The 22,246-nt window shown below is 46.7% G+C and overlaps 1 protein-coding gene across 2 annotated transcripts; it reads left to right on the top strand.

The window, feature by feature from the left end:
• Positions 1-2,011: 2,011 nt before the first annotated feature.
• On the top strand, positions 2,012-21,878 carry LOC119388368 (uncharacterized). Of its 2 annotated transcripts, none has more exons than XM_037656072.2 (4): positions 2,012-2,849; positions 18,614-18,749; positions 19,661-19,716; positions 20,751-21,878. In XM_037656072.2, the coding sequence occupies exons 1-4, from the start codon at positions 2,831-2,833 to the stop codon at positions 21,623-21,625; spliced, it is 1,086 nt and encodes a 361-aa protein (XP_037512000.1). In that variant the 5' UTR covers positions 2,012-2,830; the 3' UTR covers positions 21,626-21,878. The 2 variants fall into 2 exon arrangements, with proteins under 2 accessions (XP_037512000.1, XP_037511999.1); XM_037656071.2 differs by lacking the exon at positions 2,012-2,849 and adding an exon at positions 15,623-16,323.
• Positions 21,879-22,246: the final 368 nt, after the last annotated feature.

Here is a 22,246-nt window from a genome sequence, read left to right as displayed (position 1 = left end):
TACATTGGTCGCTGTGACGCAGCGAACTTTAACGAAACCCGCAAAGATAATTTTGAAAAAAAACTGCGCAGCAGACGCCGGCGGACAAATTAAAACCAGGTGAACGAAGACAAGCGCTGGGTTACCAGCTTACCAACCCGCGGTCTCACACTTTGCAAAGTTCCATCTTTGTTTCACTAGGCGATCATTTCAGGTCATCTTCACAGATGTGGAACGATTTAGGACGAGCGCGTCGCGGCATGATTATAGTGCGAGGAATTCAAGGTGGCGGCGCCACAATATATATATATATATATATATATATATATATATATATATATATAATATATATATATATATATATATATATAATATATATATATATATATATATATATATATATATATATATATATATATATATATATATATATATATATATCCTTCATTCTGGCGCGTTTTGTGGCTTATAGAACCTCCATGCTGAAAGAATGGTTTCGTGAAAGAAGTAATTGCTAATAGAGCTCAACTTCATTATTCATTAGTGTTCCATAAGGCTATTGAATCTGGTATGTTCATTTGTTCTGTAAGCATGTCTGAGCGTAAACTCGACTAGTATTACTATCACTCACAAACGTCGACAGCTGCGGTTCAACTATGCTCGCTTTACAACCTACTGACAACCACATCACATGATAACATCCTTTACAACCAAACGGTAAAGCATGAGTAAACTTCGTGGGTTGCAGCGATCTTTTCTTTCTTTTTTCCTTGCGCATAACAAGATGGTTATAGCAAGCCATAAGAAAAACACGAAAGTATTTTCTCGTTTCATCGTGCTCTCGTTAGCGCAAGCGCGCTTGTTTTCACTATCGCGTTTCGCGCCGGCGCGTTGAACTCCAGTCAAGTGATCATGAAGTAAACCTGTCTGTTCATCTAAAAGTATCTCTACCTTGCTTTATTACTACCATAAAAGTTGGCATAGTTTTTAATGAACATCTTATGTCGAGTAGGCAGGCAAACTATCATCTTTTTTGTTTCTTTTTTTTTTTTTTTGTCTGTAGAGTACTACTGATAAAACTGCCAAGCCTTCATTTGCCTTCATGCGTAGCACGGCTTCTGGCCAAGCAAATGAAGTTGACATGTTTGCAAACGAAAGGGGCGTAACATTCGTCGGAGCGGGGTGCTCGTCACGGTCGAATGTATAGTCACAGGTGTACAGTCTGAATGACATTTGTCCAGAGCAGTCTAGCGCGTGGCCGTGGACGCTGGCGCCGTCCACAGCTGCTACCTTGCGTTAGCTACAAGCTACCGTCCACGCTTGAATTTTCACAAGGACCTAGCATGCGCTGCGACTATTTGGCGTGATCACGGCGTAAGTCTGCGCATTTTTTTTATTTTTTTTTTTTTTTGCGAGAAAAGGCGGCTGAGGCGCTGCAGACAAGTGCGAAGCGTGCACGTGCCGCAGTAAATGGCACTTTCAATGAACGTAGTGTAGTTCCACTGAATATCCAGATAAAATGCCGACTTCCACCACGAGTTCGACACACCCAGCCTACATAGCGACCTTGCAGAAATATGTAAGGCCGCGCGAGCCCGTAAACTCTGGACTGTTCCGTTATCCAATCGGATATATAGGCTTCTGGAACACTGTAGGCATAGGATCGAGCCGCGCAAGAAACTGCAGAGACACAAAATGCGTCAGGACAAAAACAACAATTTGTCCTGTTCTATTTTTTTTTCATCTGCCTTCTTTTCAGCTCTGTTTCCCAGTCGCGAACCAACTACAGCCCATCAACTTGCACCATCTTTTATCTGCCCGCCTCGGTGAGCCTTTACGCTGCTCCGCTGCTGACCCGAAACACGAGGGTTCGATCCCGGCCGCGGAGGTCGCATTTCGATAGAGGCGAAATGTTAAGATGCCCGTGTACTGCGCGATGTCAGTGCACGTTAAAGAACACCAGATGGTCGAAATTGCCGGAGCCCTCCACTGCGGCGCGCCTCATAATCATATCGTGGTCTTGGCACGTAAAACCCTGGATAATATTATTATTATTGCTTTCGCCTCCCCGAGCATCTTGTGTGTGTACAGTCTCCGTATTGTCCACGGCACGCCACGTTGTGTTGTTTCATCCCGTCACGAGTCACTAAGGGTTACGAATCATCCGAGGACGACGCTTTTTTTTCTTTCTTTCTTCGTTTCCGCCTACTCTTTTTGTCCTTCCAGACACGTGACGCGGCGTCGTTTCCTTCGTTCTCCGTTATACATCTCGTCGTCGTCACCGCCGATGCACGCACGCACGCGCCACACAGCGCACCTGCATCGTATACCTCCTCGCCGCGCGTTTTAATTTTTCTTGGCTCTCTCGCTCGCGGTCTGCCGCGCAGCACGCACTGACGAAATAGAGGCGCGCAGCCCGTTCTTCACAAAGGGGACGCACGGCGGAGAGAGGAGTGGCCGTGGCTGCGAGCCGTACTACACACACTGCGCCGTGTACAGAAAGAAACGGTCGTCACGATTCTTGGTGGTGCGGCTCCGAGCGGCGGCGGCAGCTGTGTTTCCGGCTATCAGGACTGACCTCCTCCCGTAGAGCGGCGGCGCCATTCTACCCTCGCAGCGCACGTCGACGTCGTCCCGCGCCTAGCCACAGCGGACCTAGAGGCTCCGTTGGCTGGCTGGCAACGGCGAAAGCGCTCGTTGAAGTCGTGAGACAGGAGGACCGCACAATGACGACTCTGGCATAACGGCCGCCGCAGTCGGGCCTCTGGTAACGCGAATAGTGTGTCGGTGCTGCGAGACCTCAAGACGACGGCTCGCGCATGTTGCGAAGAGTATCCTGCGCGGCTCGGATATGATCCTCACGGCGACGGGTGAGTGTTGTCGATCATCGTTACAGTGAATGAATGCCGCGCGATTCTCGCTGTAAGTTTACTCACAGTAACGCGCGAAACGATTCCAGGTTCTCGAGAAGTCACGTGGTCGTGTCTGGAAAAAGAACACGAAGCTTGAGCTTCGGGCGCTAGCCGTCAGCATAGATCGCGCATATATGCCTTTCGTGGTGACAAATCACGAAAGAAAGTAAGGCGTGAAAACACGGACACCATGTTTCAGGAGTACCAGAAAACACATACAGCGGCGCTTCTATTTTTTGTAGCCCTTCTCTTGTATCAGTGTTTGCACGTCTTAGCTTCCTCCGTGATGAATCCCTACTAACCTGCTAAGCGTTCTGTCGTTTAACGGGATAATTTTATGCATTTTGCTCTTTGCCGAACGTTTCTAAAACCCTGTGAAGCTGGTATCCTCGTAGAACCTTTAAGACGTCCACTTGAAACATTTACGCTTGTCTGTAGAGGCTGTAAACCTATGAAAATGCGACAGAGTAATTTTTTTGGCATTTCTTGAAGACCTGCAGCCAGCTTCCGTTTATTAGATAATAGTTCATTCATCTTTCTCCGTGTTCTTGGAAAAAGCTGTATTTTTTCAGTGAATTCAATTTGAGAAAAAAAAAGGTCATAGTGTTTACTAAATGTATACGTCATAGCGAACGCGACACAAGAATGCATCAAATCTTTACGCGCAGTACTATATCGGCCAGTCTTTTGTCTTGCGGAGTATTAGGCGAACACCAACATACTCAAGTATTTTATCGCATTATTATCTGTGAAAACAAGTAGCCGGCGCTATGTAAATGCGTCAACATCTCCTAAATGACATCAATTAAAAAAAAAAAAAAACAGATACGAACGGACAATATATGTTGAATTTTTTCGCGTATCTGTGGCTGTAGATGTACTTGGGCACGCACACTGCTTATTGCGTGGGAGAAGTGCGTAATTGGATATCACTTGTTTAACAGTGACTTTGTAGTTTCTAAAAATATATATTCTTCTTTTCCTTTTATTTTTCCATCTTTTTATTTTCTTGCGGGAGCGATTTCCTAGAAAAACAACGGCACATTGCTAGATGGAGTCTCCTTCCACCGGGCTAGCGGATCATGAATCTTCATCACTGTCAATTATGTGCAAACGCCCATCGTCTCAAGTGGCCTCGCCTTGCGACCCGAGGACACGCGATGAGTCGTTGACTCAAACAGATTTGACGGTGATCGCACGGGCAGGAGATAAAGAGATCATAAAATCGAAAAATGAATTCCACATACTTATGCATCTATCGTTAATGAAAATTCAGTTGATACAACAGAACCCCTCTTGTGTACCTACAAAAAAATTCCATGACATCAACATACTAAAACGAAAGAAACGCTAGCGTTTATGCTTTCTTTTTTTTTTCTTCTTTTATGTAGCCTGTACTCAAAAGTCGTAGCTAATCACAAATATCAAGATTAATTCCAAATATATTTGCTGTAAGCTTATCCGGTACTGATATCTGTTGAGATCAGTCAGCCGTTTTAAATAATCCACTCGTTTATATTAGACACATGTGCCACATGATCAAGACAATGTAGCATCGCCCCAGTCGTACACACGATGTGCAGTCAAAGCCTCCTTACTGCAAAGAGGCTAACGGGTATAAAAGTAACAATGGCGACCTTCGTGAAAGTTCGTTGTTATTCTGTTCATTCTCAGCTGATTTGCATGCAAGCGACGCTTTCGAAGGGAGTTGACAACGTATAAATAATTTCTTTTTTTAGCTCTAAAAACCTGCTCCAGTTAAGAGAAAGAGCAATGAAGAGGCATAAAGCACGAAACTGTAGACTGTTCAACTTGCGCAAACTGGAAGTTAGGGCCCTCAATTTGCATACGGTAGGTGTCCATCAATTACGTGTGTACTTAACAACGTCGCACACGTACAGAGTAAGGTACGAAATCTGCGAGTCTCGCTCTTTCTCTCTCTCTCTCTATCTACAGACAAGGAAAAACCGCTTCCTTTATTTCAAAGCTGGCAAAAAATAGTTGTCGGCAACTCGTCTTAACTTGATGTGTCATGAAGCCGTCGTACCGAAACGCCTTCTTTCTTTCTTTCTTTCTTTCTTTCTTTCTTTCTTTCTTTCTTTCTTTCTTTCTTTCTTTCTTTCTTTCTTTCCTTCTTTCTTTCTTTCTTTCTTTAATTTAATGGCAGGTGTTCTCTTTATTTCCATAAGAGTGTCTTAGGACCATTTTTATAACCGAACCGCTGCAGCTTAAAATCGAGAATAAAGGCGCGCTCAGTTTTGCGGCAAAGATTTTCGGTCACATGAAAGGTTGAGCTGTTGTCAAAAGCACGTCGTGAAAAATACACAGTTGGCATTGGCAGTGCATGGTGCCGTTAGGAGTATTGTATAACTGAAGGTGGGTGTGTCCAGATAAGATCGAACACGAGGTCCCGGTCACCATTCCCGATTGTGATGAAATTTACTGTAGGTCTAGGCATTACACCCAGAACAACGGTTTCGCAGTTAGTTTTGCGAAAAAAAAATTTGTTCGCCTGAAAAAAAAATATATAAATTTTGGCCGCAAAAAAAAAACGCTTTTCCGCCAATTTCGCGATTTCTGAATTTTGAGCGCACCTAGGGAAAAAACAGTGCACTTCTTCGTCACAATATTTATTCCCCTTAAAGAACAAGTGAAATAGAATCTTATGAGTCTATTATTTCCCTTGCTTGTCGAAGCACGTTTGAAGAAAAAAATCACAAACTTGGCAAATCGCACAAAATACCTCTATTTCAGGAATTTATTGCTGCAAGCAAGTTAAAGTGAGGATAATAAAAATCGGTACATATTAAGTTTGATACTTTCGCTCTCTTTTAAAATAATTTGCATGGTTTTATCGCGCTCCAGTTTACTTGATAATTGGGCTGAAACGTAAGTGATTTACCAAAAACGCCGAACTTTGAAAATGATTTTCTCAAAAAGGCCATTTTTATTTTTTTTTTTTTTTGAAATCCCTCTGATTGAAGTCAAGGACGTCATCTACCATTGTGCAGAAAAAAACGATGCATTATTTTGGTTACTAACAAGTTATAGTGCGTCAAATGTGACCATGCCAGCCTAGCGGCCGCGTCGTTCGTTATCGGCTGAAACTCGGATATAATTTGCTAAAAATACTTGTACGTGACATAATCACAAATCAGCAGCTCCACACCAACAAATGCGCAGCCCGGTGTCATGGTTCAGCAAGCTTTGTCTTGCGATCAGCCGCTTGACAAACCCGCAGCAGCGGCCGCTCGATGCTGCGGGCGCTGACATTACATGAGTGCCGCTTCGACTGCGGATGAGCTCCGCTTGAGCGCCAAATTACGCTCAGAGGACAAACGAGAGAAGGAATGCATCACTGTGAAAGTTAAAGGCCGTTAAGTGCCAACAAATGTCATAGTATGCAACGAAAACTCTGCCGGCGATTTCCCAGTGAGCGCCTCCAGTAGTGCGCTCATGTGTTGCTTTCTCTCTTCGGATGGCCTAAATATAATTAGGTTCATTCTATGAGCAACATATGGCTCAAAAGAAAGCCATTGACATCTAAAGAAAGCTGTCATACGTGCTTCCGATGGTCGAGCAACTCAAACTGCAGTTGTTCATCTCGTGCCAGAACGCTTGTGTCAGCCGGCTGTGAAAAGAAGTGTGTCCAAGTCCTTTACTTCATTAAAGAACCGCTTTTACAATACTGTATTGTTGGGCGTCCGCAGATAGAATATTCAACGCAAGTCGAGCGTTTATCACGATATTATGTGCCTTCGGGCATAACAGCAGGGAAAAAAAATACATCCGTGCTGAGCGAAGTGTCATCATCAGCGAAGTGTCTGATTCGCGTCCTTTAACGTTGGTTATTTGCTGACTCAACTACATGGTCGTGAGCTTCAGAAACATAAACCATGATGCATTATTTTTTGATAGGAATACAACTTATTCCGTACATTAATGCAAATGTTTCGAAGAGTTTCTTCCCTTCGTTTTTTTTGTATGTGTTTTTTTTTCGTGAATCGTTTGCAGTTGATGGAAAATCTGCATTAGAAATGAAAAATATTTAATTTCTAGCATTTGTGCCCATTATACGTATACGAATACCATAAGGCGGCACGTTACGCAGGGCTTCCATGTCTATCAGCAAAACTACTGCTTTATGCGCGCAATCTCTTGTTGCGACTTGATCGAAAGAGTCTGCTTCCAATAGCACGACATATGAGAATACGAATAGCTGTGACGTGTCCTATACGACTAAGACTATATCTTGCCTACTTCCCTTTTTCCTGTCCCTACAAACATGCAAATCGATTTTCTCCAAAGTGCATGTGTGTCCGTGTAATAAGCTTCATGTATTTGTATAACACGGAGCGTAGGCATACATTTCGCGAGGGCACACGTGTTACTGCTCGCTTCACAAACGGTTACTGGGAATGCTAAGAAACGTGTGGTAGAATATTATACTTTTAAAAGCTATAGTTCCAGGCCTTGAAGCTTTTTACCTGCATAATGCCAACGATGCGATGGACCACTTTCTTGCTTCTCGCACTTTCTTGCATCTTTTTTTTACGCAGTTGTTTGTACTACCGACGTCTGTATACAAAAAGCGCTACGACGGTTCGTGAGTCCTGGTAAAGGCCCCGATATTCGGTCGCCCCGGCAACGCCTGTTGCGTCAAGCCACACAGGGGCGTGTTTCGAGATGCCCTGCGAAGATGTTTGCACATCATGCGAACCCCTTCAGTCTCACGCTCCCGCCCCGCGCTTCTCGCCGAAACAACCTCGTTCCGGTAGACTTATGCATTACGACGTAATCGTTACGATGCTAATGCCCGAGCCGCCGCGCTTGCGTGTCGCCCGTTCGCCGACAACCCGTGCACGAACGACGAGTGAGCGATTATGTTCTTCTCGGGGCTGCAGTCACCCACGACTGCATCGGCGTCGTTTCGGCTTTGTCCTTCCTACGGTTCGATAGCCCTTGCTCCGTCGACTGTTGTTGTGCAACAGGTTTCACTCAACGCACGCGCTCCCGCCGCTCTTGGTGGCCTTGGTACGCGCGCCGCCGAAGCGAAAGGAAAACCAGCTGCAGAGAGGCTGGGCGTCTGGAGCGTTTCCTAGGAGCTCCATAAGCGTCGTTCGTCTCCTATGTCGTCTCATCGGGCTTCCGGCGTCGGTTGGCACCGCGATCGGTGCCTTTGTTCTAGTAGTTCGCAAATGCGCGACGGCGTGTCGCAGCGGGCATCCGCAGAAACCGAAGTGTCGTCCTGTTAACGCGAAGCGTTACGTCTGGCTGCCTGTGCTGCTTTACGCCCGACGATTTTCAATTTGCCACGGCCCATTTAATGAGACGTCCGGTGCAATTGAATCTTGCATCCCTCTGTCCTTTTTTTTTTTTTTTGTTCCTACGGATATCGGGCCGGCCACCCGCGGTTAAGTGCCAGACGCGGCCGTGCCGCTCTGTCTGGCATGCTAATGAGTCGGCTTCCATTCTTTAGTGCAAGTTGCCTCGCGCTGTCTTCGTGTTTCAGGTGACTGCATGACCCGTTTTCTAACTTGCTTGTTGTCCCCAAACAAAGGGCCATATCTGTCAGCGTCCTCAACACGCACCTCTTTTGTAACGACAGTGCGATCCCTGAATCATTCGTTTTTCTTTTTTTTTTTCTCCGAGATAGTGCTCACACGGCATGTCAAAACAACCTCTGCCAAAAGAAACAAAGCTACTAAAAACATTACCGACGTCGAATGTTCGTTTAATCGTCTCACGCTCGTGGAGCACGTGCCAGCAAAATGTGTTCGAAGGTGAAGACGCCAGCTCGCCTTCTCAATGGCGTTTGAGCCGTGCGGTGTCCTCACGTGCCGCACGCTCATTAGGTGGCTTCGTTTACCCTCACAATGACATTGCATAACGCGTGTGTATGAGGGGGGTTTGATGGGGGGGAGGGGTAAAGACCTCTTCAACTGAGAAGGGGGGGACACCTCCTTTCTAGATTGTGGCACGTGAGTACAAACTTTAACGACGTCGCTGCCTCGGCAGTGCATTTTTAGGGGATCACGCATATTTACCACAGCCCTGAGGGGATTATGATGGCACCCAGGGAGCCTTCGATGAAAAGATGAATATAACAATATGTTTTAAGGCGATATATATATATATATATATAGATAGATAGATAGATAGATAGATAGATAGATAGATAGATAGATAGATAGATAGATAGATAGATAGATAGATAGATAGATAGATAGATAGATAGATAGATAGATAGATAGATAGATAGATAGATAGATAGATAGATAGATAGATAGATAGATAGATAGATAGATAGATAGATAGATAAGATGTTCGTTCATTAGACCTCGCTTATAACCTTACAATACTATTTTATGTTCTCTTTGTTTATTTATAGTTACGTTATTATCCATACTCTTGTGTAATTAGGCCGTCGTTCTTGCACGTTGCTGGGAAATGTTCAGCTTTTACAAAGCGTATGTCTTACGAAGCGATCCCTGTAAGATCACGCACTGCTGCGATCTGCCGCGCCCTATACTGCGCACCCAGAGACGTTCTCCAGCCCAGGCAAGTCCTTGCGATGCGAGTTCAACTACGAGAGAGAAACCGCAGGCGGTCTCTTTCCGTGGATTACAACCTTCAATATCATTGTTCCTTCCTCGCCAGCCGTCCGCGGCGACGGCTGTTCTTTTCCTTCCCACCAGCTGCCGCAGTTGATGGACGTCCGCGCCCGATGCGCGCTCGAGTTTGGTCGCAGTCCCAGTTGCGGACAACGGGGACTCTTTTGCGCAACCTCCTCCTAAAGCCGGATATGTCACATTCCCGCAAGTCGTTCTGCTCGACGGGTCAGACCACGTGCCGAAAAGCAAAAAAAAAAGATGAAAAGTGTGCATGCCGAGGCCGCTATATAGCGAGTGACGTTCGGTCCATTGACGTCGGCTGGAAACGCCGTGGCCCGTTGCCCTCAGTCTGTCCGTTAGCCCGTCCGTTCACGGCGGCGGCTCCCGTAATGCTCGCGGGGAATGGGGTCGCAGCTCTTTTGCGATGGCCGCCGCAACCTGTAGCCGACGTCTTTATCGCGGCGCACGGGGCGGCATATGGGCGGGCTGTTCTTCCCCGCTTATATACTCGTGACGCGCGGTGAACGACTTTTTGTTTCCGCAATGCGGCGACGCGGAAGACAAGTCTTTTTCGGTGGATGCGATCCACTCGCTCACTCTCGCACTGCCATACAGTGCGCAGCTTTTGCAATGGTTTCGTCCGCTTTACGTTTGTTCTCGGAAAAGGCAAAGAAAAACAAGAACGACGGTAAATGGTTTAGCGGCCGATTCGATGAACGTTTAGTTGTGCACGTGGCCATAGTTTCCTTTTTTTTTTTTAGGGGGTGAACAATCTGAAGTGAGCAGATGCTTGCCACAGGACAAGCAGCTGCTCTTTCTTTTTCTTCTTTACTGAAGCGCTGGATTCCTTTCAAATCCTTTTTTTTTTTTTAGATTCATCTCAAATGGCACCGCGCCGTGCGTCGGTTTCCCAGTAAACAGATTTGGGTAAATGGCACCTATAGTGTTTCTCGTTTCCCGCTAGACGCTTTTAATTGCCCAACGGCCTAGTAACCTGCTTCTGTGAGCTTTCTGCGAGGATTTGTTATAATAATACCCTTAAAAGAGATCCAGCGGCAAACGAACAGACATACCTCCGTTCACGCACTGTGCTTTCTTGTTTCGCTGCTGCTTTCCGAAACGCTTGTCCGTCTTCGATGAGTCACTCCATGCTTTTTCTCGCATTTCTGTTCACGCGTGAAAAAGCGTCGCTGCGGGTGCGTCTTCCTCGCGAGTAAAAGCTATGATGACCTTGCATTGTTCTGTTTCGTAAACGAGTTAAAAAAAGAAAAACAAGAAATCACATTGACAAAGCGGCACTTGAGCTGCGAGCGCGAAAGGGACAAGGCCGTCATTTTACTAACGAGGCAGAAGAGCCCGAAGTCGTGCCAAGCTTGTTTCGCAACCAAAACAACACAGTTTCTGCATCTCCACCTTTTATCTATTCGTTTTAACTCTTTACATGTTGCCATGCATGCAAATATGAGCTCCCGTAAAGTACCACAGAAAAGTGAGTCATTGCTATTGTACATGGGCATTAGGACTAGCAATAATACATCAACAAAATGTTTCTGGTTGATGTGGTCATTTTTACGTTTTGTCGTCCTCTGGCATGAGCAGCTGTAAAACTCTAACCTTTGGACAAGCTATCGTCCAAGCGAAGCTTCTAAAATACGAAAAAAAAAGCAAAGCAACAGGACACGTAGTGGGTGTTATGTGACGACGGCCCTGACTTCGTTCTTTTACGGTGCACGTATATTTCTGGAAACTAGCCTATATAGCTTCACATAACGTCGCGTATTAGCTGTTATGGGCTCAAGTTTGTCAGCTTCTGTGTTCTAATCCTTCCACTTGGTCTTCGTTTTAGACGGCACATTAGTGAGCTTAATTTATGGCAGTGTTACATAGGCTACAACAGTCATACGCTTTTGCGATGACAACGCTATGTTTCCGCCCATGACGGGCTTCTGTTTGTGATTTTTGTCTCTCCGGTTTTGCGCTAAAAAAAGCTATTCGTAATTCTCTAGTTGCGTGGACACTGCTATAAGTGCGGTCGTTCCAACCAACGCCAAATATCCGCTATTCGCGAAGTTGCTGGCTCGTCAAAGAAGGTTGCCCGTATACATGGTGTGAGACGTGGGAAAAGTTTAGTTCCGCAACTCCCGCAGCCCTGAGCTGTTTTTTTACTTCTGTGGCACCAGGTCACGAAACTTAAACCCCTTCTATGCTGTGACAGGTCATAACAAGCGAATTAGCGGTGAGAAACATAAGTGCTGTGCAACATTTATAAATGCGTGATCCTTTCTTTGTCTTCACTAGGAAGAAGGCGTTAGCAGCCTTGGCATCGTACCACTATCGCCAGGCCAAAGAACACCCGCAACACTCACCTAGATGTGAGAACGCTATAAGCATCCTAAGTTGCATCTCTTTATAAAGCACGCCAGGGTAACATACTTTGGTTAAGCAGAAGCGGGAGGATCTGTTTTCAGGAGTTGGCAATATTCAGCCACTTCACCTCGTCCCTGTAGCACACACAGCAAAAATGGCGCCTTTCTTCTTAGAGATCGTCACGCTTCCATTGCATAAAAGCCGCGGGGTTTTTCCATCGTCAATCGCTGATTTTACTTTTCGACCAGTTCAGTACGTAATTGCAGCAGCTACTGTGCCAACTGTCACTCCCGTATGCCGTATCATTGGCAATCTCAGCCCCGAGTCTTGCAGCTTGCATTGTAGCTGCCAACATTTATTCGCCTTCCGCTCCGCCTTCTATTATTCGCTTCATTTAATAAGTTATCGCTGTGCAAGACCAAAGACCTTGCTTTGGAGCGTGTCCAGGGCCGAAACTACAAGCGCTCACTTGGCTGGCATATCGCTCCTTCTTTTGTCCAGGTCCTGCTTGCGTTCGACAGCTGTCGTATGCTCATTTGTTCTACAGTCGTTTTCAATAGTCGTCGTGTTTCATGCGTCAGCTATAGGCCTTTGAAGATCGTAGTCGACCACTCTACATGTCTATGTCTTCCTCAGAACCAATATCGAACGTTGCGCGTACAGTAAAGAGAGAGAGAGGGAAAGAGACAAAGGAAAAGGAAAGATAGCGAGGTCAAGCATGTTGTACCCGGTTTGCTACCTTACGAGTGGGAGGGGTAATGGGAGAAAAAGGTTAGAGAATGCAAGGAGGAAAGAGAGAATAATGCTAAATCCGCCTGTAGCAGGTAACATTCCACCTCGTCCTAAATAAACATCATTTCCACAGGGTGTGCAATTAATATGGGACTGTCAGGTAATCGAGACTCTTGCAGCTTAAGCACGGGCACGCGGGAGCTAAAATTTCGAGCCAATGGAACCTTTCTGTGGTTATTCGGCTTAGTATTCCTTTCGGGTGTCCTGAGTGTGTACCTTGTTCACTCGCGCATGCGCAGAACCAACGGAATTCGCTGAGGCTTCGCTCTTGGGGCTTCATTCACTTGATTCTCACCAATGTAAAACGAAGAATTTTGTTTTAATTTTTTTAATGGTCGTCGGTCTAATGTTTTCGCGCAGAAACTAGCGGAATGCAGTGTCTTGTGTAACTGGTTCCGCGCATAATAAAAATATATATAAGGTTAGAGTAAAGCCTTTGAATTTCCGCCGCTCGATGCGGTTCAGTTTTACTCTCAGGACAGAGGCGGGCTCATACCTGCTTCATGAATGACGCTCTTTCCTTTCGCCTTTTCTTCTCGGTAGTTTGCGTCGTCGAATTTTCTTGTAAACATGCACCAACTAGCCCAACAGCAAGTTTTACTAAAGCATACCTGCTTCTTTCGAAAGTTATATTTGCCACAGCAGTTACTAGGTTCTATATGCTAGGTTCATTTATGCTCGTTCATAAAAACGCGAATCTGAGAACATTTCTCAATAACCATGCAAATCGCTGCACTTCAGATAGCTCCATCCAAGCCTCCTCTCGAGCTTCGAAGGCACAACGTTGCACCAAAGTCCATGCACGCATACTGGATATATAGAGTATGGCTCGTAACGCTCCGCTACAATTTGTCAGGCGCTGTACCTACATTGTTTCGCAAGGCAAGCCAATGTGTCTGCGCGTGTTTCCCGCCTATATTTTCTCTGGCATCGCACGCTGCGCTGAACAACTAGGGTTTTCCTAGAACAGCCCACCGTGTATATATGACTCCGAATTCAACGGATTCACAAGCACCTGCGTGGGAAACGTGTACGCAGTTATCACTGGTTCGTGAATCTCTTCCAAGGTTTCTGCGAGGTTCAGCCGCCTCTGAACGCCCACGAGGAAGATGTGTAGGAGACCTGCGGTGATTAGGCTGCGGCTACGCCACTATAGCGGGCTCGCAAGCGTCGTTTTACCTTACCCTTGACTCTGAAACGAAAGCGCTGCGAGCCCGCTATAAGGGTGCGTCTTTTGAATTTCTGACGAGCATCCCTACCAATTCACGCTTGTTTAAGCTCGCGAAAGTATGCGAGGCCACTCGGCGTACGCGTGCGGTGACCTAGCGGGCTACTATTAAAGTGCCACGCTCCTGCCTCCCTGAAGGACGCGCACGTGCGTGCTGAATTTGGGATTTTTTCGGGGCCTCATTTGAATGCTCATTTGAATGCCTTTTGTTAATGTTGTGTGATTGTCTACGTGGCGCTCGTACTCCGCATGCCGGTGAGCATTACCAATCAGCATCTGGCCAGCTATCGTAAGCTACAGCTAAAGCGTAATGTTGAGAGACAGACTTTAAGTAGTATCGTTTATCGCATTACAGTTCTTTTTTTTTCTCTCTCTCTCTCTCCTTCTTTTTAGCATCTCTTCTCTATCATCTTTTATTCCCCTTACCCCTCTCCCCAGCCCAGGGTAGCTAACCGGACTGAGAACTGCCTACCCTCCCTGTCCTTTCATTTTTATTTTCCTCCTCCTCCTAAAGCGTAATGACAAAACCTCCAAAGACTAACTTTTTAACTTCAGGAAAGCAGGAGTTGCTGAAGTCTACAGTCTCGCGGTGCAGTGAAGCGGTCATTCTGTAAACAAGATGGCAGTGTACTGTCCGCGTCAAATGAAACCCGAACACCGGCAAGCCTTCGCAGTGGTATAGTGCGCGACGTCCAGTTATCACCATGGACGGGCGCGCATATGCGCAGTGCGGTCAAGCCGGATGCGCGCGCCTGTCAATGGTGATATGACAGGACGGCGCGCATATACCATGCGAAGGCTTGCCGCTGTTCGGGTTTCATTTGACGCGGATAGTACATGACCATGCATATACTGGAAAGACACCGCTGAGCCGGGATATGACACGAGCCACTGATTAGGCTGTTTTGTCGACAAGATTTTCGAAACGTGGATTATCTATGTCGAAGGCATTTTCACAGCAGTAAAGTTGGTAATAAAAGTAGACACGAGCTGATATGATAAGATAATACGCTGTGGCGTTAGCCATCACTACAATCCGGCCTTTTCCAGCACTCGCCTACATCACTATTGTACGACTCTGGTAGAATTCGAAATGAACCTCATCAAAAATGTGGGAAAAGTTGTCATTCGTATATAATTTTACTTCGTTCTCCTTCGGAATCGAATCACTTGCACTGTAGCTAATTATTTATTAGAGCGGCTCAAATATCTGTGCTTCATACTAGCAGCCTAGACCGTGCAGCAAAATTGCTGGCCCCATATTTAACTCCGTATCCGCGAATCCAGAGTGCATTCCAGAACGGAGCATGGGGAGACGACTAACGCGATCGACTCTGATATAGACTCACTGCAAAAGCGGTACTTCTTTGTGAAACCGAGACTGCGACCGCGTTTCCGATTCACGCCGGCAGTCCGTGCTCTCTCTTCTGTGTGAACGGCAAGCCTCGCGAGGCGTGCGAGCGTTCGTCCGGAAAAATGGCGAAACTTCGGTCTGTCGAACCTTATCCTTCACTGCCATGGGAACGAACGGGCGTTTACAGGCAGGGCCGCTGACAAAGCGAGGCGAGAAGGGAAAGGTAAAGAAGCGTTCCTCGCCCCCACCGCGTGTACACATACCGCACCTGGATCGTTCCGAAGCCCGACTAAACACCTCGGGCGCGTCAGTTCCGCCCAAAAAAACGAAGACTAAGGCAATAAAAAGTAGAAGAAACTGGCGGCAAAGTATAGCGGAACGAGATGCAAGCGGAAAGCTGAGGTTGAGTCGACATATAACGGCGTTGCACAAGACAGCGGAAACATATCCCACTCCGCCTTCTTGGACTTGGCGGCGGCGTCAAAGCAGAGGCGTCCTGGAGCGCGATTTATACACATCGTTGAATCTCGTGCAGTAGGTTGCGTTGTGTGTAACCGAGTGCGCACGTACTCCTACTCTGGGAACCAACGTCCACTGTGGAAAAAAAAAAACACGAAAGGCTCGGGAAGGCGAGAAAAAGAACAAAAGAAACGAGACCCACAAAAAGAGGAGCAAGTCGCGGCATTATCTCGCATTGCGGACGAAAAAAAGGCAAGCACAGCATGCGAGGAGCAGTGAAGTGGCAGCGGAGGCCCGTGCTGATAGCGTGAATATACGGCGGCAGGTCGGTTGCGCGAGCGCCGTCGAGTGCGCCCAGACAAGGTGTTGCTCCGTCGTGTGAGGCTGCGTGTACTACACGATTCCGAGGAGACGCATGGTTGCCAGCCGTCATCGCACGCACCACGGTGTCGAGGCGACGGTTATATTTGAATATCGCAGTGTGTCGGTGTGGTGCTCGCACCGGTACCCGAATCGCTGTCGCCGTGTCGGCGCTCGTACGTCCATTAGAGTTCCGTGTTTGTGTGTGTGTATGCTCAGTCTAGGAGGAAGTAATGCAGAGAAAATGGATTTCGGAAGGTGAGTGGCCGATATGTCCATACGGTTTCTTTTGCGCGTCCGCCCTTTCGTAAAAGCAAAATTTCATCCTATCACGTTTACTACGAATTATTGAGCAGGAGTCGCGTACTAATAATGTTAGCGACGTATAAATGCAAAGGCGTCAATTTTGGTTTAAGGCGAACTTTAAGGCTTGCCCTGCCCCAGCGTTTCGAAAATATGGACCCAAAGTAAAAAAAAAAAAAAAGACAGAGGGAGAAACATGAAGTTAAATTCATGCTGCCAAACTTGTAGCACGTCGGGCTACATTGACATTTTCTGCACAATAACACGTTCTTACCCTTTCATCTTCTCTTCCTGATTAGGTGCATCAAGCTAGCTCTTAATACGAAACGAATGCAGAAACACGAGCGTTTTGTCACCATGCATGTTATTCCATAATTCTGCGTCAGAGCCGGCGGCAACAGGTATACCTGAAGCCCAAGGACGTTTCGAGTCTTCTTCGGAACAGTGTGACCTAGTGGCTTGAGGTCTTACGGCACACTCGATAAATGCCAGCGATACGCTGAACTCGTCCCAGCCCACTTGGAAGACTTTCACTTCACTTTCGCCGTTATTACACAAAACAGCAACAAAACGTTGCAAGGGATGCTTTCGGGAGTTCCTCTTACATTGAGGTACTGCGCTTACAAATACGAAAATCATCTTAATCGGTATATGTGTTTTTCCGTGCACTCAGTTCTTTGAGTACGGTAACGCCGGACGTACTGCAGACAGAGGGGAGGGGGGCACGTGATCAGCACTAGTTCGTCATTTGTTATACCCACCTTCATTTTAATCGCTCTTTATGAAAAGCGCTTGTTTAAATTAATTTTCTTTTATTCTCAAACGCACGCGCTTCTTTTCTTCTTCTTTGCTAATGTTCCTGGCCAACCTCATTCTGACTGTCATTTAAATACATATGCATTGCCTTTGCGCTGGACCAAATATTGTCTCAACTGGCTGCGCGGTTGGGCAGGTATATAATTTTGCGCGTACAGTATGTGGCCACCTAAGCATGTGCACGAAAATTCACCATAAATGCACCTATGCCCGCACAGCGTCGATTTCATAATCTATGAATTCATTTGCTCACAAATTATTATATAATAACCCACTACGAGAACCACTCCATATTCAGTACAGCTATATCCAACCCTAATATCGATCACAGAACGCAGATTTTGGACATTAGAATATAAGGCCATTCTGAACTGTCAATCCTGCGTAACTCTGAGACACCTATTTATATAAATGCAATAGACGTCAGGCTATCCCAAGAAGAACAAGCGGTTCGTTTAAACTTCAAATTGGCTCTCGTTTATGTAGTGATACTGCGCATCTCGGGATGGTTTTGCATGTTTCACCGACGTTATCGAATTGTGTAAAACGCTACATGTTCTCGAACATTTCCAATCATGTGGGACATGCACAGACAGTATCTTTGAGTGTGCCGATATTAGTTCAGTGTTATCTTTGCACATTCAAGCAGTCGTTTCCGCAGAGGTAAGCTTATCTGTGACTCACGCCACGGAATCTGCGAGTTAGGCTCTTCTCGCGTCACCTGTGGCTTTGAAGCATGCATGGGCTGCGCTTCTGTCGCCGTATTCACGGCGAAAAAAAGAGGAGCTATACGGATCGGAATAATTACAGGCGAAGCAAGTGAGTTTGTATACTGTGCAACGTATTTCACACAAGGGGCAGTGGTAACCACTGCCCCTTGTGTGAAATACGCCATAGCTACATCTCCGGTTAGCTTATACTTATACACAGACCACGGGACAACAGGACACATACTGACTAAGCGCTGTCCTTCGGCTGAGCGCTTAGCCGAAGTCCTGTTGTCCTGTGGTTCGCGCTGTTTCTTGTTTTCTGTGATGGTAAGGCCTATTAATAAATGTTTGAATGTATATGAATGTATATGCGATATATGTATGTATATATTAATATATGCACAGAAGTGTAGGCGAATCGCGCAGCGCTTTAACAATACCTGCAACACTTGAGCCACGACGTTTTGTTATGTTGTATACGTTCAAAAAACTGCGGCACACTTGAAGTCGGCCAATCTCCCGGCAAATGCAATCGGCGTTCTTCGCGTCACCAAAGCTGCCGCTTTTCGGCCGCAAAAGCGTTTCATTGTCTGACTGTTAAGCCCTTGCTTGCTGTGGGACTCGTTCTTCGGGTTTCTCCACTCCGTGACCTGCGTGGCCGACCGCGCCCCGCTCTTAAACTGCCGGGGTGTAATCGAGAGCGCTCTGATCGACTGCAGGTATTACGAAAGACGCCGATCTCGATGACTGCGCTGGGGCGGCCTCGCCTGCCTTCGAGAGGCCCGCCTTTCAAAGGCAGACGTCCGAGGTCATCTCCGCCATCGATGAACCGACGGAGAACATCAATCTTAGCTGGTGAGAGTTCGAACCGCATTATATGAGCCCATGCAGTTTCAACTCACGCTTGCTCTTCTCTGAAACTTGGCTGAGACATGCAAAGTGAACGGAAAACTAGGTCACTCTCCTCGATAGCATGTCGGCACTAATTTCCTTAGATTGGTCACTTTGCAATGCGTACGAGGAACGAATGACTCGATACGTTACCGCTTAAAACTTGCAGGAGACGGAGTAAGGCATATGTGCTGGCTTCAGCCGCACCTATAGCCTTGAGCTTGCTTGCCAACAATTGATCCGCTTGAGCGTCGCCTTTTTATGAAAATGGTGAGAGCAAATGGGTTGCTGAAAGGCTTTTGCGGATATCGTGATTTCAATATGCATAGCGAGACATGCCAAAGCATGACGAAAGGCCCTGCACCATGCACCATAATATATCTGCTTGTAATTTCGACCTCTGTCACTCATGAACTGCAGCGGCAGAATCCAGGAGAGTTCACTCCGATAGTCCAATTCTCTCGAGGCAACATTACCAACTGCACTAGTGTTTACGGCGTCTTTGTTGTTGTTTATTTGTTATTATTATTAGAAGTTTGCATTCGCACGAGGAACACGGTGTGTAAGCCATGGCAAATGAACTTATAGCTTAGTTTCGACCACTTCGTGTCATACACTAGGTATACTCACTGAAATAATCGAAGATGCGCTTCTGCCATTACTCTTAACTCACGAAGTAGTTTATCGTTTAATTCCTGGAACAACGCAAATGTAAAAACATTGGCATCATTATTATTATATCAGCCAGTTGAATATCTTCTACCCTGCTCTATACTATTACGAAATGCAAACTTGCCAGCATTCGTCGTCTGTAAGCGTTAAAGTAAGTGAGGCACAAATGTTTTTTTTTCTGATACATTGCTTTGTATTTGCAGGAACGCACCTGAGTTTTACAAGAGGTTGAAGCGCTTTCGGCGGACGCAACTTGAATGTGAGTGACAGGTAATCTGAAGTGAGTCTGAATGCTTGCGGTGAAATGAAAGGGAGTGTTTGTGACCAAGGAGCTTCAGTTCCGAGTGAACTTCGGTGGCTTCGTTTTTGTTACTCATGCATGCGATTACTGAATAGCACAGATTATGTTCATTATCACTCTCATATCATCGTTGTGTGCCTGTGACTAAGATGCCGAAGTGAATGCAGCGGTAACGCAAAGCAGACCTCACTTCGTCTTAACGCGAGAAGTTGTTACACCCAATTGTCGACACCTTTTACTGTTATAAGTTGCGCGGCATCACAGCTTTAATTAAAATTATAGCTAGAAGTCATTTATATATAATATTAGAGTTGAAGCAGCACCGCCTCGTCACTGCTTAGATAAACACAGAGGCAGACACAGTCGCCAGCGCCACAACACTCTTCTTGTCGACATTTCGTCCTGACGAGGTGTAATGAAATTCAGCATTGGTGCGTTCGAGATCTTTATATAATTACTACAGAAACGTGTTTTGCTTTGTTCGCTGCTACCAGCGGTGCTGTTCAGCTACTGCTTGCTTACCTCGGTTACTCCAAGAATGCAAAGAGCTGAAACGAACTAAAGAAAGGCGAAATATAGTGTTTGATTCGACGTGGGCTTGGAAACAACGGCGACAGTCGTAATAATTCTACAGAGGCATTACTGACCCGCATTACAATGCAATTGACTTGCCTAAGATCAATGAGAGTGTAACATGAACGTAGCACTTTATAGGATGTACGAAAAACATATTTTACACTGTCTGTGTCCCCGATGGTCAGTTACAGAACAGTACAGTGTTTCGATGTTTTGTGTTCAACTGATTCCCTCGTTTATCTTTCTATTTCCCGTTTTGCTTCCAGTCTTTTACCTCACTTTTCTAGTCCCTTTCTTGATCGTTCTCTGCAGCCTTTTCGAAGCCATGTTTTCGCCTTCCCGCGCAGAAAGAATGTCTCCTTGCATCTGCCATCTGTACCTATACCCACAAATTTCTTACTTCTTTTTCCCCAAAGATGACACTTGGAACCCTAACCGTTGGGCCAGCTGTCCCGAGGTGGTCAACCCTTCCCCGCAGTCGTTGTCCACTCCCAATCCTGGCGTTCGCTTCTACGTCGGAACCAGCCCTTCGGGTCAGAGCATCAGCGACGAGGACGAGGAGGAACGATACAAGACGTACCTCTACTACCTTCTGAGCACCACGCGGAGCGCGAGCTCAGAGATCCGCTTCCTAGATCTCTTCCAGGAGGCCCAGGACAACATCCGCGCTCTACCGCGGCAAGAGAGCAACTCGACGTTAGACGTTATACTCTCCTCTCGGCAGCAGCTGTCCTACTCGCCTTCCAACTCATCTGCCGTGGGTCAGCGGGCGTCCTGGTCTTCCGGCGGCGGCGACGAGTGCTTCAACCGAAGACGGCTCGTGCTTTACGCCCAAGAAGACATCGGGGCCGGAAAAGCATTGGCCCTCGGGCACCAACACCACGCTTACTCCCAGCCCGTCAGCCCCGAAGGATCGCGGGTAAGCGTAGCCACGATCAGCGCCTCAGTCAGCGAGAAGGTGACGCTGCCCAAGAGGCTCAACAACGGTGCACGCGACGCCCATAATGGCCGCGCGTGGTGTCGCGCCTACGACAACCCGTGCTTCGACTCGACGGGCAGCCCAAAGTCTTCGTTCCAGGACAAAACTGTCTGTGCTAGTGTTAGTAACGGTGAAACCCGCGTTGTGGCGCAACAGCCGGCACCCGTGCCGCCTTCCGACATGCTGTTTCACCAAGACCGAAAGTGCAGTGTCTTCGATGTACGAAGGCTCAATGCTATCCTTCGTTACGTGTTCTGCTGCGACTGTTGCGTGTGGGACGCGGGCCACGCGCGTCGCGCGACGGAGTCGTAGGGGTCGATGTCTGCAACAGCGTGCGCACGTACCGCGAATATTGTTTGTCATGTGATAATTCCTCGCGTTTTAAACGCGCCAACTGTTTCGCCTTAAGACTTGGATGTGGTGCGAAACGAAGTTTGCACCACGTTAATCGCATTTTCGTAGACGTAGTGATCGAACACATGTTGCCAACTCGTCAGCCAAGGACTTTTCCAAAGAAATATTGTACAGTGAAGAAGTTTTCAGTTGTTTTTAGAAGGTTTATTATTCACATAAAACCGAGGCCCTCAGTGTCTTTACTTTCGAACTCGTGTACACGAACAAGCAACTTTTTTATGACAGTCTTCGTTGCACTCGTACAGAAGAAAGCTCAATATTTTATCAATCTTCTGCAAATAATACCGTGCGAATGATTCCGCAGGGCAAGGAACGCACAGAGCTAAGTGCAGTTCTCGCCAGCTACGCATTGCATACAGCGAGAAGCTGTTACGGTCCAAGCTGCAATGATGACACTTCTCCGATTACAACGACATTGAACGGTTTTGGGCGAACAGCGCGCTCGCAAATTTTACCGTGAGATTAAGCTGCATGTAGAGTTTCAGGCCCTTCTTCCACAGCAACTGCACTGACACTACA

Source organism: Rhipicephalus sanguineus, chromosome 3 (assembly GCF_013339695.2).
Source record: "Rhipicephalus sanguineus isolate Rsan-2018 chromosome 3, BIME_Rsan_1.4, whole genome shotgun sequence".
NCBI lineage: Eukaryota > Metazoa > Arthropoda > Arachnida > Ixodida > Ixodidae > Rhipicephalus > Rhipicephalus sanguineus.
This window is presented reverse-complemented; position numbering and strand designations above follow the sequence as displayed.

Excerpts from the sequence above, each read along its gene's own strand:
- LOC119388368 (XM_037656071.2), top strand. The coding sequence starts at position 16,299 with ATGCAGAGAAAATGGATTTCGGAAG. Across the intron at positions 16,324-18,613 it reads GAGAAAATGGATTTCGGAAG|GTATTACGAAAGACGCCGAT; the intron begins GTGAGTGGCCGA and ends GATCGACTGCAG. Across the intron at positions 18,750-19,660 it reads GAGAACATCAATCTTAGCTG|GAACGCACCTGAGTTTTACA; the intron begins GTGAGAGTTCGA and ends TTGTATTTGCAG.